Source organism: Ambystoma mexicanum, chromosome 4p (assembly GCF_040938575.1).
Source record: "Ambystoma mexicanum isolate Mex_15411 chromosome 4p, UKY_AmexF1_1, whole genome shotgun sequence".
NCBI lineage: Eukaryota > Metazoa > Chordata > Amphibia > Caudata > Ambystomatidae > Ambystoma > Ambystoma mexicanum.
In genome coordinates this window covers 1,275,163,338-1,275,180,245 of record NC_090927.1, presented here as the reverse complement: position 1 = coordinate 1,275,180,245, position 16,908 = coordinate 1,275,163,338, and the positions used below count along the sequence as shown (strand labels likewise).

Here is a 16,908-nt window from a genome sequence, read left to right as displayed (position 1 = left end):
TGTTGTCTTTCTTAGTTTGCCGGTCATGTGATGGGAAAGCCAACTTGATGAAGACCAACTGGAAACCTCCAAATATAGGCAACGTTTACTTGACGGGCCATTCTCATTTCAGACATGAATGTGCAGAAGGTCTGTCTGTGATGACTTTAGCCCCTAAATACAGGAAGGGCACGGATGCCATGCACATCATCGTGCACGATGCCAACCTTGGATTGCTATCCATTTGAGGAACCTAGCTCTTGTCTAAATCGAGCTCGTTGTTCCTTATTCTTATCTAGTAGATCCCTTGTGTACGTTGATGCTATATCGTAATCAGCGTCCTTAGTGTAAGGTTTTAGGGGGAGGCGGTTCAAAGGTGTGCATCTGTGCATGTATGCACAAATGGCTCTGCCTTCTGTCATCCGCCAGGTTTTTGTATTGCTTTGAAATGGGCCATGTTCTGATATGAATTAGCTATGTGAAAAGCTGTGGTGTACTCGACGCAACTTTTAAAAAACACAAATGTGCCTTTACCTCCTAGGAAGGAGTATGATTCTAATAGAGGGCAGTGTCGAAGAGATGGGTGGGTTCTCACTACTTAATACATGGTTACATTTCATCTGTTCTACGGGTTACACGCATTGCAACTGCCTCTCATACAGCCCGTGTCCTCATGCCATAGGGCATAGCAGGGAGGCAGATGTGATCAACCAACAAAACCACGAAATACAATCAGTCAGAATAGTTTAGATGTGTTCAATTCCAATCTAAAGCATAGGTCTACCATCCTCCTTTCAGTAGCAGGACTTCTAAGTAAATAGAAGCTCTCCAAATGTCCAGACCCGAGTCACAGCTAAGAAGAAAATACCTACTGGAAAGCGAGGGCTCTGAAATATATGTTCTGCATGCTTTCTCATGAAACCAATCGGCAGGCACAACCTATGGAGTGCCACAAAGAAGACCCAGCATGGTGTGCTAAAAGCGGGAGGCGTATATCTGCATTTAGACAGACAGACCATGGACCTGCTTTACAAAAGCGTTTTACAATGGTGCAGTCCCATTGAAGAATGCTTTGCAAATCAGGACCATTGAGGTCTTTTGAGTGTGGCCTATTTGCCAGGGCACACGTGGACCTGATGTGCGAAGCGTTTTTCCATGGGATTGAGCGATCGCAAAAACACTTTTGTAAATCAGGCACTGTTTCAATATCACATGTATCAGGGCAAACTTTGCTCTCCAAGCCAAATGCATAGCAAAACCACTTCATAATTTTGGTTGTACTAAATAAAATGGTCAAACTTAAGTCTTTTGATAAGAAGACGTCTGTGGGCTTTAAAAACCCAGCTTCTTTGCTTTAAAAAAAAAAAAAACATGTAGTTCTAGTAGTGCCATAGAGGACGTGTACATTCATAGACATGAGAAGCACCACCCTTGCAAACCAGATTCATTTAAAATGTAAAAAATTACAAACTTTAACTCTATTATCTGTGGCATAAGTGAACTATTCTTTTGAAATGATCAATATCTCTGATGGGGCTGCTTTTTATGGTGTTGCTCAGTGTGGTCATAATATTGCACAGGTAAATATAGAGAAAACGTATTCAGATAAACTCCAAATCAACCACATTTCCACTGATTCTGCTGAAATGCACTTATTCAAAATTCTTTTGCGGTTTGGGTGATGTGGTTCGACCAACTCCGACCTCACAGTTTACAGAAAGCACGCACGGTTGGAGTTTGTGGTCAGCCATGTAGACTGAGACAGAAGGTTGCAAGGGTGTAGAGAGAATTATAATATGACTTTTATGACTTTCACAGCCACTGTGGGGGATGGACATAGTCTTTACGGCTCCCAGCTGAGCCCAAGTAGGCCTGAGCCTAAGCGAGGGCTGGGGGGCCGTCAAACGCCATGTCCGCCCCCCACAGTGGGGGGGGAAGCCATTTGCACCCTGGGGTTTAACCGGTGTGTGAATGGTTTATTCTTTTTTCCTCCCGAGATTGGTGCACAAATGACGTCAATTTCTGGAGGAAAAAAAAAGCAACAAAGATGGCCTCCACCACAGGGAAAGGTACAGAGTCTCTTTTCCATTTCTATGGCTTTGGCCAGGAGCGGGAGAAGCGCAGAGACCAGCGCACAAAGCTCCAGTTGGGGAGGTTTGGATTGTTTTTGGGGGGGTGGGAAGCTGGGGAGGCAACATGGAGAAGCATGTTGCCACCTCACATTAAAAAAGAAAATAAATGGTACCACCATGGGAAGGGCCTCTGGTGGCTGGTACAGTGGGATGAGAAGGTGTATTCTCGGCCACTGTTCCAGCTGCCTGATTGGCTACTCACACTTCCCCAGGTGCGAATTGGATTTAGTTAAGGAATCGACAGAAAATTGAATTAGGATTTACTTGTGGGTGAGATATAAAATTTGAATAAGATTGTTTTTTTATATTAATGTTGGAGGCATGCTTGTAATATGAATACCATTTTATTGTGACTGATAAAGAGGAGAGAATTCCAGTGACCACCTTGCATGATTTATAAACATGTGACATTGGCTGTATGTGAAAACTAGGGAGCAGAAAATGCCAATGGTTGCTGGAGGCAGGAGATTATATTAAGTGGCTGTAATGAAGTGCACAACATACATGCTATCTTTTTGTAACTAGGAAGATAGAGAGAATTCCAGTTGTCAGCCAGCATGATACACACACACAAGTGACAGTGACTACTAAGGTGGATGAAGTCATTGAGTTGGTTGGAGGCAGAAGATTACATTGGGTGAATGTAACTGAGTATGCAACACAAAGACTATGGGCCTGATTCCTAAAACATTTTTAACATGGGAAAGTCCCACTGAAAACATGTTTGTAAATCAGGCCCTATGTTTTTGTGGCTACTAAGGAGGAAACAATCCCAGCCATATGCTTACGTGAAATACGTGCATGTTACATTTGTAGTCTCTGACTACACAAGAATATCTCAGTTAGTTGTACGTATGAAATTACATCGTGTTTTGACAAAGCAGGAGAGAGTTCAGGCGTGAGTCAGGAGCACAGACGACCCTTGCAAAAATGTGTAAGTCCAGCATATCACAAATATCAGATTTGTTTTGGCACACGAGTTCGGTGTTGTAGAAGTTCGCTCAGGTTGTGTTACAACACACACACACTTGATGTATTGTCATTGACTGCATCATTATAATTGCCAAATTCAGTTTGATCTGCAAAATAGAGTTCAGTTACCTGTGGAAACTGGCCGTGGCCTGAGCCTGGCTGCACTGCCAGGAAGTTCAGCGCTGGTTCTGATTCGGAAGCTGTCCCGGATGTTGGGGCCCTGCCTCTGGAGAATGACAGGGCCCTGAACGGTGGATTCATCTGCAGACCTAGGCCTGTAATCAAACACGCTAAGCCTTTTCCCGAGTTGTTGCTGCTGGGCAGTCGCAAGCAGGCTGCCATGGGAGGAAGTCATGCACTCGCTATACACAGATGTGCACGAGTTCGACAGTGAACATGTGCCACCATCGCTGAGCTCGTAGAATCCTAGAGAAAACAGAAGGGAAGAGATACTTTAGGCCAATGAAGAAGATTCTGAAGCATGACATTGCACGGTAATATTCTCGCATATCACTATAGGGATTCCTTGTGTATAACGCCCACTTCAAAGCGCTGTAATAAAAGATGTTACTGGTGCAGTCTGTTGGCATTTATTCTTTTAGTCTTGAAAGAATATCGGGTTGATTATTTGTTTTATTTTGTATTGATGGTGTTCAGTACATTTTGAACTTTTAACAAAAACGCATACACAAAACCACATACATGAATTATTTAAATATCATGAAACATGTATTCAGGGAGCACTATTAAATATTCATCCAGTATAAGTCAGCGGTAATAGTAATAAAATCTTCATCCATTAAATCAATTAATATCATTGTCTATTTGACAACATTTCATGTGTTTAACAATTTTTTCACATGCCTTTATTCATAGCACTTTATCTGCTGTCCCCATGAGCACCTCAGCACTTATGCCATACCCCTCTTCCCTCTGCACTTGCACGTTCTGAACACTCACAAGGCATAGTAGGTTTGTCTTCCCCTGCCCATTGTCTCTTCTTAGTTTGTTGTGTTTAATTATTTAACATTGTTGTAATTACATTGTCCATCATCCTATGTCCCCTCCCTTTTGCACTGTGGGCGCTTTGAAACAATATTTGCTTCCTTTATAAGCACCTAACAAGTGATCAATAAACAATAAACAATGCCGCCAAATTCGACATAACACAATATTTAGAGAAGTGGTTCCAGAGTTATTGGGGCTCATTATGAGTATGACAGTGTGGGGAAAAGGTGGCAGTAACGGAATTGCTGCCACTTTTCCCACTCTGCCATACTACGAGTTTGGCCCTGGAGTGGGGGATTTACCTCCAGCATCATGCTGCATGCAAATCCGTCTACTTCCTGCCTAATAATCTGCAAAATCGTCGGAATTACTGTGGCAGTAATCCCGCCAAAATCCCCAATGGAGGCCTATGGACTACAAATTGATGGGGACTAACACTACCACCACCATTTGTAACCCGGCGGCAAATCTGCCAGACCAAGTGGCAGTAATATTAATTCCGTTGGCCGGTATTCCGGCTGATTTAGCATCAGAATACTGCCTAACTCGTAATGAGGCCCAATAAATCCAAACATCAGTAGTCTTAATCTTATCATAGTCAGTAACAACAGATCTAAATTATGCATATACCTGGAAGAACCAAGCATAGCACATTTAGTAAATGCATGTTTAGCAGTTTCCATTTCATCCATTAGCTTGCAAATCCGGCACAATCTCAGCTCTGGAGGTATATTTAGCTGAGGACCACACAAAGTAAGAGGGAGCTGATTAATATGCAGCAATAAAATTAGCCTGCACACTGCCGGACTGGGGCATTGAGTGAGATAGGATTGAATTTTCTTAAAACGTATGCACTACAGTGGAGACATGCTTATAATTCTGTAGTTTGGATAGGTGTACATAATTATAGTTCCAATCCCACAGTTCCACCTTCTTGTAAAATTCCTTAAGCAGATATTAAATTCTCTCACTGTCAAGGTGAGGCACCCATTTTATACAATTCGAAGAATTCTTTAATTCCTCAAAGTTATATTTCTTATTAGTAGACTCAGTAGCATAATGCAATCCTATTCTAGAGAGCAATGGACATGTCGGTGAAGACCTAGATTTGATATACATATCCCCACGTCTTCTCAATGCCTGGCCTCGAAGGGAAATGAATCCCAGCCTAATCTTAGAAATTCCATGGGAGTTGCTGGTGGTAAATTTAAAACGTGCTGCCAGAACTTCCCTTCGAGGCTATTCAGCCACTGAGTATCTTTCATTGTCAATGCCTAAAGGTCATATAGCACTGCAGGACAAAATCATGGCTCAGAATGCCCACTTGAAGGTATCCATCAGTCTACCTTGCTAAATTATAGATCAAAAGACCTAGTTGACCTGCCTTTCTACTTTGCATCAGTTATCTCAGCATAATCAGCTTTAGGGATTATCAGTAAACTTAGATATGGATAGCTATCAATATATTCAATTGTACTTACAGGAATGGTCAAACCTAATTTATTGATTTTTTCACCTGCCACCAGCATAACCTTTTTTCATCTAGATTTATCGCCTATTTGTTTGTGGCAGCATAAGACAACATACCATTTTGCATTTTTTTCATTCCAGTGAAAGTGTGGTCGAACAAGACCAAATCGTCAGCATGTAGCAGCCTGACAATGCTTTCAACACCAATCTTCGGTGGATGGCTGGCCATATCATTTAGCCTAATTGGCAGATCAGTACGATATAAATTAAACGACAGGGGAGTTAGCACACAATGCTGCATGACTCCCCTGTTGACAGAAATCAGTAAACTCGAAAATCGTATCACAAATCTGGCCCCACAGTATAAAAACTGGTTGAAATAACATAAACACTCCAACAACTCGGATTGGATAAAGTTATTTGGATGGCTAAAAAGCACACATTTGGTCCAGCTATAACGAATTCAGGAAATCCTTGTCACCATTTGATCTTAATCTCATATCACAGGAAATAGGATCCAAACGCATCAAGGACTTATATAATGAACACAGAACCATTAATTCAAAAATGGTAGTTGAAAATAAAAAACAACATCTTAATAAGCTCGACATACAAGAAGATACGCTGGTTAGAATCATTGTAAAACGTAAGGGCTCTCGGGCTCCTGGACCTTTTGGTATCCCTAATGTAGTCTTTAAATGCCACCGAGAGCTGTGGGTGAAAAGATTGAATTTACTATGCTCCCATATTAAACTGACAAGCACTATTCCCTATAGTTGGTGCAAATCTGTGCTTGTTCCCATTTTCAAAAAAGGTGATAGATTGGAATCTTCCAACTATCGCCTTTTGGCTATTATTATGATGGACACGAGCCAGAAGATATTCTCCAGCATTTGGCTAAGAGAATTAGGTATCTGGGTTGAAAAGGCTAATATACTTAGCAGATATCAAACAGGATTTAGAAAAGGTTACAGAACTATTACTAACATCTGTACACTCCAATATCTTATAGTGGAATAGAGTTACAAGAACGCGAAATATTTGTATTTTTACGTTGACATCAGTAAAGCCTCGGTTTTGGTCTCACAATCGTTACTCTGATCTGAAAAACGTACGATCTGAGGCGCTGATACAACTTTGTTGCACTAGATGCAACAACTATGTACAAACACCCATAGCCATAGCATTTCGGTGCTGGACTGCCCAGATGGGTGGGACAAAGATGATATGCAAATGGATATTTCCCATCTGTGAAAGGTACAGTGAGCAAAAAGCGTGTGCTGCAAACTCTCATCTCAGAACAGGTTGTCATGCCATGTTCTTTCTGGAGAGGAGTGCATGCTAGGTTCTTTGTAATGTTTGCAAGGAACTTGGGGTTGGTCACCCTGAGGTACCTGGGGGCAACCAGACATGGACTCCCTGCTCACTGTGCTCAGAGAGACAAAGCTTCACCTCACTGATGAGGCCCAACAAGGCTGAAACACGTGTATGGGGTTGCTTTTGGTACTCTTGTTCAGAGAGGAATTACCATAGCATTTCGGTGCTGGACTGCCCATATGGATGGGACAAAGACTGATATGCAAATGGATATTTCCCATCTGTGAAAGGTACAGTGAGCAAAAAGCGTGTGCTGCAAACTCTCATCTCAGAACAGGTTATCATGCCATGTTCTTTCTGGAGAGGAGCGCCTGCTACCTTCTTTGTTATGTACAAACACCTCAGTTACAATTCGACTAAACTTGACAGACGACCACACTATTATCAGACTAACTGTGGCCTGAAGCAAGGCTGTGTTCTAGGGCCCATATTATACAACCTTTATAATGCCTACATAGAACATGAACAAAGAGTTAAAAGCCCATAACTTTCCACCCACGATAAGTGGAGATAAGTATTGTGTCTATCGTACGCTGACAATATTATTCTGTTCGACTAGACCCAGATTGGTCTTAAACGAACAATAGATGCTCTAGCGGAATAGGCCATAAAATATCACATGGTCATTAATATATCTAAAACCAAGACTATGTGCCTGAGCAAAAGTACTCCAGAAAAAAAGACCTTTCGTTTGGAAACTGCATAAATCCACCCTCGAAAGAACAAGTGTATTCACTTACGTTGGTTTCTCAGTAATAATAAAACCTCCATCAATGTATTACACTGAAACGACCACAGCAATTTGAAAGAAATGGCTAGTTCTGAAGAATTATATAGTGCATTGTGGAGAACACAATATCGAGGGGCTTTTAGAGGTATATCACACCAGCATTATACCATCAATTTTATATGCACTTGAAGCACTACCCAGAACACACGTGCTTTGGTTAAATAGATTTGAGGGTGAACTGCTTCATATGATCATAAATTACCCAATTCGGAACCGGCTGAGGCCCTAAGGCTGGAGTTTGGTTTGCCATCATTAATGTCCATGTGGTGTTTACGGAGAACCCTGCTATATGCTAAATTAATGCAAACATACCAAAACACAAAAGATCTGTTACAACACTTCAGTAAACAACTAGATAATGACGGTAAAAACGGTTTTGTATTAGATTTGAAATCAATGGCGATGACACATCTAGAAGTACTGGACATAGATCCTGATATCTTTGTATCTGAGCCGAACTTTGAAAATGTAATAAAGAAAAAAACGAGATTGTGGGACAGAGTCAAAAATATAAATTAGCTGCATACCTGTAAAGGATATAGAGAATATTCATATCAAAGTTTTCCTTACTTCATTCCTTCTAGTTACTTGATCAAATTATTTTCAATCGAGTTAAAGCGATTTATATTGTACCTACCATTGAACTTATTTCCTTCTAAAGAGTTCCTCGGTACATGGCAAACTACCTTTCTAGCTGACAGCACTTGTCGTCTTTGCCACCAAGAACTGGAGACTCGCAGACACGTATTAACAGCCTGTCACAAACTGGTTACTTGCTATGTGAAAGTTACTCAGGATATGTGTAAAAAATTCCAAATATTTTATACGACCAATTCTGGTCAATGATATTTGGCGCTGACTCTATAGTTCTAACTGCTGCAGCCTTTGCAATCTGGAAAGAAGCCCTGAGGAGATTTGATTAATTTGCATAACTGATTTAATGGCCTATTTTATCTTTCTTTTAATATTGGATGAATCTGTATTTTATTAACTGATGTAATTAATGCAGTATTCTAACTTTTTCTCATGTACCGTGATGATATTGATGAAATCTGATCGTTCATGTACCTTTTTTATTCTTTTTAAAAAATAAATTGCTTAAAGTTTTGTAATTAACTAAATGCACAATAAAATAAAATGTAATAAAATGCTGCTTCAGGTACACGCCTCCTGCTCAGCCTTTTAGTACACCGTCTTCAGCTGCGCATACTCTGCAGTTCTTCTGGTTTTATCCCTTTGGATTGACTTCTACTGGCAGGCTTCTCTCTATGGCTGCTCTCGACCCTTAGATTGCTTGAGCTTCCTCCGGTACGCCTCCCGCACATGAACTGCTTCTTTCTCTGCTTCACCCTCACAACACATCCTGAGTTTTAAATATCCCGCTCAGGTTTTCTGATTGGTAATGACTAGGCCGCACCTTTGCATATTCGCTGTTCTGAGTTCCCCGTTACCTCTGCGCTCCTCTTCCTCGTCACAGTACTTTTGGCGTAATGGGAACCGAAGTCATAGACAAATTGGAAACTTTAAGTTGTCTCATATTGTTTTCTCTTAAATCAGTTTGTTCTATGAACTGACAGATATTAGAGGAAGGAGAGGTTGTGGAGGAAGTTTGCAAGTCCTCATTAGAGTGATGTTTTCTCAATAAGGCAGAATTATGATGATTCATCTTTAATTCTTGAGTCTCTGATTAACCAATAATATTCTGTTTAACTGGCTTTTTATAACAGGTTCTTTTCACATTGGTATTATAGGGATTGGTAATTTGATAGCATGGCAACAAATATCTTGGATTGATTTCATCTTCATCCACAGAAGAAGATGAACACTGCGTCTCTCCTAGTGGAATCAGTACTTCCGCATGATAGCCACCTCGTTTCATACTATTCTTCCCCCTGATACCTCCCACAAGGTTAGGATCAGGTAGCGGCTGCCTTCCCCAAGCCACATGGTTGGAGACTTTAGGCTGGGGTTCAGTTATAACTCCATAGGATTCATCACACTCCACTGTCACATCTAGCATGGACATAAACCTGTAATTAACAGGCGATGACTGCACACCCTTTTTATGAATTGGGAGTAGAATAGATTGCTGCCATTAGTCAGGGATAACATGCTTAGAACAGATTTTGTCATAAAAAACTCCAAGAACTGTGGCCCACCCCTCTCCTTTGGGTCTTTCTTAAGAACCGCATTTGCCAGCCTTTTGGGTCTCAGCGCCTTTGAATTTTTTTAACTTAATTATGACATCTCTAATAATGTCTCGGTCAACCCTTAAAGGCCAACAAGCAGAATTCTTATAATCAATTGGTGTAGCAGGTGCAAGTGTGTTCACATTCATAGTTATGTATCTCTTCCAGTCATCCTGTAACTATGAGACTAGTTTTTAGTCCCTTGGCCTTACCCTGTAATTGCTAGCCAGATTTGAGTATTTCGAATTTTCAAAACAGATAACATACTTTGCCACTGGGCATTTTTTGCATAATTTCAGTTTCTTAACCAATTGTTCTGTTTTTGGCTGGATTCCGGTTCTTTGCCCTGAGGGTGGTCGGAGGTGGGTGGGGGGGTTCTTTGACAGGGTTCCCTTGAGGAGTTTAAGGGCCTAATTTACAGAAGCATTTTAAAATGGCAAACCCCAATTGGAAAACGCACTGTGAAACAGGGCCTAAGTTTCTAGTAGGGTGGGGTTGGTGCTGAGTCTAGTACCCTCCTGTTGCCCTTACTAACGGGTGGGTGGTGGTCCACTGGATTCCTTGCAGAGCTTACATTTCTGGTAGGAGTGGCATTGATGATTGGTCTAGTTTCCCCTAGTTTGCCTCTACTTGTGGCATGCCTGGTGGTGTGCCTCCCTTCCCCCATCTCCCTCCCATGGTTTCCCTGGGCCTTCTTCCCTGGCCCTGCTGATTCTGCCTTATCACCTTCTCTTTGTCTGGATGTTCTCCGGTTGGATCGGGGGTGGGTGCTTGTCTTTGGTCTTGGCCCTAACTGTTTTTTCCTGGTTGCTTTTCCTTTTTCCCTTGCTTGCTAGGTTGCGCAGTGTGCAGGTGTCATTCATTCGGTTGCATACTGCTTTGTGCATCATGCACAGGGTTTTAAAAGATTCTTTTTTTGACCAGCAGCCAGTGTAGCATACTGAGAGCGGGTGTGTTGTGGTCTCTTCTGCTCAGTTTGAGGAGAAGTCTAGCTGCTGTATTTTGTATTTGCTGTAGTTTCCTCACAAGGTCTTTCGGCATTCCGAGGTATGTGCTGTTTGCATAATCAATCCTAAAAATAATGAGGGATATGATGGCTAGTGTTTTGTGCGCAAAGGAGAGAAACAGTAAGATCTTTTTTATTGTGTGTAGGAGGAAGAAGCATTCTCGGATTATTGCATTGATTTGGGGTTTGAGTGTAAACTAATTGTACGGGATGATTCCAAGGTTTTTTACAGCTTTGGATGGTGTCGGTGGGTTTCACAGTTCCGTCGACCATGGCATGTGTTGGTTGTTTCCTCTGCCTTCCGGCATAATCATGATTTCAGTTTTGTCCAGGTTGATTTTGAGTTTGTTAATGTTCATCCACCGTTAGAGATCCTTGAGACATTCTCCAGGGGGGTGTCTTCTCTTCTTGGATGTCACTGAATTTGTAGATGATTTGTGTATCATGTGCATAGTTGTAGCATGTTAGTCTGTGTCTTTTGATGAGGTTGATTAGCGGTGTCATGTATATGTTGAAGAGAAGCAGGGATAGTGAAGAGTCATGGGCTACTCGAAAGGAGGAATCCCGTAACGTGGATTTGAATGGTTTTAGCCAAATTGTTTCTGTCCCTTTTGCAAGGAAGGACTTGATCCAGAGTAATGCTGTGTCAGTGAGCCCTATTTCTTCCAGTCTTTTTATCAAGATGTTGTGGTTGACGGTGTCGAAGGCAGCTGAAAGATCTAGCCGTTTCAGTGCTAATTTGGTGTTGGAGTCGGCATACATCTTTATGTCATCCCAGATTGATACTAGGTCTATCTTGGGCCCTCTGAAGGGTCTGAATCCAACTTGCACCTGTTCTGGTAGTAGGTTTTTTTCAGCGTGCTCCAGTAATTGTTGGTAGACGTAGGTCTCTAGCATTTCTGCCGGGTAGGGGATGCTTGAGATTGGTTTATAGATAGAGAGGTCTTCCACATTGCCCATCGTGTTCTTAAGTAGAGGTTAGAAGTAAGCTGTCTTTGTTCTTTTCCTGTTGAGACGGATTGGTTGAAGAGGTTTAAGTAGTATTCCGATGGTGTGTCCTGTGCGAGAATTTGATTTGACACCCGCAGTAATGAACTAGTCCCAATCCAAACCTTGGGAGACAAACCTGAGCTCAGAAGTGATCTGCCCCAGTTTGTCTTCTTTTTTCCTTGTTTGTTTTGCTTTTAAACGCATTAAAGTGTGATTAATGTTAGATGGCTGGAGACACAGCAGTGAGCGGGAATTGTGTAGAAGCTACGAACTGTGGCATGGCACAGTTAAGAGGTGCGAATGATGGGTGATCAATGAGGGAAAGGGGTGTTTAAATCTGCATGCTGTGTGCAACAATGGCCCAAAGAAGGTGAGTGTTTGATGCATGCTCTTCACTGTGCTTCTTTCAGTCTTGATGAAACAATTCTGAATCTCAGAGGAGACTGATTTTGGTTCACTTTACTTTGCACCGTGTTAATTGAATGCTACCATTCAGGGTGGGTACAATCAAGCAGGGATCTATCATTGTGAACTCAACACATGATTATAACAATGATAACGACGATGTATTGTTAGGTTGTGTGTGTAGGTTACAAGTTCTATTCATATAAAAGATATTATTTCCTAGCCCTGTATTTTTTTAAACTTTTTTTTACAATCCTATCCCTTGTTTATCAAGACTCCATCCCTAGCCATGCCCTTATCAATCTGGCCACTTCCCCGCCAGAGGTTGGACGCCAAAGTGATTTACTTTAAACATTTTGAGCAATGATCATAGTCAAGATGTTGTGTGAGCATAGAAAGGGACCCGGAAAACCACAAATTGACTGAATCTTTCATTCTGTTGGCAGAGGAGGTGTCTGATTTATTTCATTCAGAAACATGGCATCTACATTGCACAGATAAGAGTTTAAGTAGAACTGCACGCCATGCCACCTTGAGTTGCCCTGATTGAATGCACTTCTATGCTTGTGGAGATTCTGAGGTATTTAATTTGTGGTCGGTGTTATTTGGATAGTGGGCAAGTGTTTCAAGAAAGGTGCATTAATCCAGGCGCACACTGGATTTTCACAAAAGACTCTAGGCCTGATTTACAAAAGTGTTTTTCAATAAGAAAATCACATTGTTAAACGCTTTGAAAATCATGCCCGTTGTTGGCAAAGATGGTCACCTCTATTTCAGCAATATAGTTTTCTTGGCAGAATAAATCTCAGGGTTAAAATTCGAATGTGTGTGTGTAGTGGCTGAGTAAAGCTAGGAAATGTAATGAGTTACACGCTTCATGTGCGAGTGACTTCATAAATTCAACTGTACAAGAAGAGATGCTTCTCAGATTGATTGCTTAATTAAATTGCAGGTGCAGAGCAGATAGATTAGGTTGTATGTGGGGGAGGGAGGGTTGCATGCCAGCTTGTTTTTGTAATTATGTTGTTTTCTAATTTATTTTCGCTTTCATCAAACCTGACACATCATGGATGAGCCCTTCCCAATAAAATATGTATAACCATCATTGTGTTGAACAACAGCCTAAGTCTTTAATTGTTCATTTGTGGGATCTCTGCGTACGGCATGTGCCAGGAAAAAAGCCATTTCTGAGTGCACACCTTGTAAGAAAAACAAAGCAAAGCTTAAATAGCTTCCGGGGAGTTTATTACCAGGGACCAGGGACACTGCAATTCTCAGATGGCCTTCTGCAACCTGGGATGCAAGTTAGGCAGAGAACGAATAACACAGTTGCAAGACCGAACTACTAGTAACGTGCACTCCTAAATATTCAAGCATTCATTTCGGGTGCATTTAACTATTGAACCGATTAACATAACGGTGTGCTGCACAACTGTGGCTTAAAGAAAAAAACTCCAGCTACTTTAAATTAATTCAACTGGTGCAAATAGTGCATGCAACAACACTATGGCCCTCATTACAACACCGGCGCTAAACCATGGCGCTATTAGCACCATGGTTGCTGCCGGTATTGTAACGAGTCCGCCGTGGTGAAATGGGGAAGTACCACCCCATTCCAAGGTTGGCAGGGCGGTACTTCCCCATTTCACCATGGCCCTTCCCCATTCCCATTTTTGCCCCATAGGGCATAAGGGGAATGGGGAAAGGCGGTAATTACGGTACCGCAAATTGCGGTACCTTAATTATCGCCAGGGTTCCTTTGCGGGTCCCTGCAATAACGGCTGGTTCCAGCCGCCGTTATGGGAATTGGGCGCTAAGGGATTACCGGTACCGGTACCCTTACCGGTACCGGTAATCCCTTAGCGCCAGGGTCGTAATGACCCCCTATATGTCCCTTCAAATGTTATGGTATTGAGATTCCTACTGCCCACCACTGATATTTTCATGGTCTTCGGGTTCTCGTTCAGATCTCAAAGAGAGAAAGGAGTGGTTGGTTAGTGGGGGAAAAAGGAAAAATTAAAGATAACTTGCGTACACGTAGATCGTGGTTAGTACACCTGGTCAGCCACCTGCTCACCTGTGTGATGCACTTGGTGATGGATAGTGGTGGCTTCATTATTGCAGATCATTTTCAAAATGACTTGTGTTGTCATCTGCATCGTTTTAGAATGTGAGCCTGTGGATTTTCTTGAGCGTCAAATGTGGAGCCACCTAGATATTAAAGAGGAGTAGTGATAGGCTCCACCCTTATAGGAATCCACAGGTTATGTTTGTGAGTTGGAGCTGAAAGAGCGAGCCAACTGACAGAATTATCCATGAAGAAATATTTCAACCACTTTAGTGTTATGTTATACAGTCCACACTCTTCCAATAACCTGGTTAAGAACCTGTGGTCAACAGAGCTAAAAGGCACTGAAATATGCAGGAGTATGAGGGCCAATGTGGTGTTAGTGGGCCCGATTCATGGAATATTTGCCCGGTTCAAAGTGAATTTACACTGCTGAAAAATGACTTTGTACTGCCAACACAACCCTTGATTCATGGAACTGTGCAAAGTGTATTTTTGCCGTGCAAAGTGATTTTGTACTGCAAAAATTACTTTGCACTGACTTTGCCTGGACTTTACACGGTTTCATGAATCAGGGTTTGTGTCGGCAGTGCAAAGTCACTTTTCAGAAGTGCAATTTCACTTTGAACTGGGCAAATATTCCATGAATCGTGCTCAGTGTCTGCACTGATTTTGAAGTCATTCCAGATGGACAACAGAGCCGATTCTGTTTCTCTCTCTGGTCTCAACCCAGGATGTTACTGGACTCAAGGTGTTCCAGGATTTGGCTGCATCCATAGCTTTCTAAGATTTAGCTGGGCATGGCATGTTTGGGATAGGTTGGCAGTTGAAAGTGTTGTCCGGGTCTCCAGCTGTGTTTTTGATGAGTGTTTTCATGTACATTTTCTTGAAATACCTTGGTACAATTCCTGTTTCCAGTGAAAAGATCATCCGTTTGCAAAATGATAGTGCTGGACTACGGTAAGGATCTCTTTATGGAAGTCTGTAGCACAGGGGTCTGCCAGGGAGTCTGCTTCGTTGCTTTCCTTACCCAGTTTACTGACATCCACTTTTGTGCTTGGGTTGAGTGGTTTGGTGTTGACCTGCGAGTGGGTTGTTGTTCATGTGTTAAGTGTATGGCTTGCTGGTTATTTTTCACCTTATTTTGGAAGTAGTTGCAGATGTCCTTGCAGGGTTTATGTATGAGTGTAAGTGATTTTTTGTAAGATGTAGGGTTACTCATTTGCTTAATGATTCTGGATATTTCTTTTGTTGAGTAAGTTAATTTTCGGATGCGTTTTGTTTAGTGATGTTTGTGGCCTTTAGTATTGCAGCCTTGAAGTGGCATGCTACCCTGTCTTGCTGGTTGCAATGTTTCACCCAACCTTTCTAGTTTCCAGTCGGTCTTGCTTAGTGTTTTCGTGGGGGGTAAACAAGCAAGCTTCTGTTTTTTCTGTGATGTGTTTCAGTGGTGAAGGGCTGGCTAGCGCTTCTGAGATACATTTCTGGAACTTCTTTATGGCTTTCTCGATCAGTGAGAGTTCTGTTACTCACTTGAATGAAGTTTCAAGTTTATCACAGTCAAGTGTTTTCCAGTTTATTCTGATGTGGTGATTCGCTCTTTTTGAGACGTTAACCGGCGAGTACGCATTGGTATCAAAATGTGTCATTAGATGGTTTTTCCACACATTAGGAATTGGGAGGCTGTTCTTTCAAAGGCCTTCTTCGTAGAAAATTGCATTGGGTGTATGGCCGGCAGAATGTGTTGCTCACTTGGCTATTTGTTTGAAGGCAAAATTTGGCCACGTAGGAACTTAGAGATTTGTTACAGGTTTCATTTTCGTCCTCAAGACAGATATTGGAATCCCCAAGAAGGATTGGGTGCTGCTTTCACCACGAGGTTAGTTACTGTATGCGAGAAATGTTCCGTATGATATGATATGGCATTTATAACGCGCCTATACACAAGTGTTTCAAGGCGCGAAATGTAATGGTGGGATTGCTGGGGGGAGGTCTGTATGAGCAGGAAGGAGAGGCTAGTATAGTGGTTTAATATAAGATGGAAAACAGGGCTTTGCAGTCCAGAATGTCAATGTGAGGCGATGCTAAGTTGGTCGCTATGTGCCACAACTTTCCTACTTCCTCTTTTACCTATTTGGTTGTCTTGTAGGAGTTTGAAGTTGTTTCAGATTGGTTCATGTGCTATCACTTTGTAGTGGTAGGATAGCCCGGTTTCTGTAATACATATAATGGTGATGCTACATTCGCTCTGGTTTTCCTGTATCTACATTCTAATTCTATGCTCAGACATGGAATGAGTCTTGGTTGGGATGCTATGCATCTTGTTATTTGCATTTGCGTCCCATGTTTGTGTGGCTTGCAGTTCTGCAGTCATCCGTTTTTCGTGGTTAGTCTTGTCCTCTGCGTTTATGGGATGTGGATCGTCTGTGATGGTGGGTGGCTTCTTCACTGGGTGGGCGTTCCTCCTGCATTAGGTCACCGTATTTATTTGTATCTTGGTCTTTTGGCCAAGCCCTCCAGCC

General features: G+C 42.0%; 1 protein-coding gene across 1 annotated transcript in view; it reads right to left on the bottom strand.

Annotated features, from left to right (window-relative positions):
* DACT2 (dishevelled binding antagonist of beta catenin 2) overlaps positions 1-16,908 on the bottom strand; it is a 58,124-nt gene that overhangs the window by 3,213 nt on the left and 38,003 nt on the right. Inside the window, exon 3 of the mRNA XM_069606963.1 lies at positions 3,213-3,509. Coding sequence (XP_069463064.1) covers positions 3,213-3,509 — 297 coding nt within the window. The remainder of the gene's footprint in view (positions 1-3,212; positions 3,510-16,908) is intronic.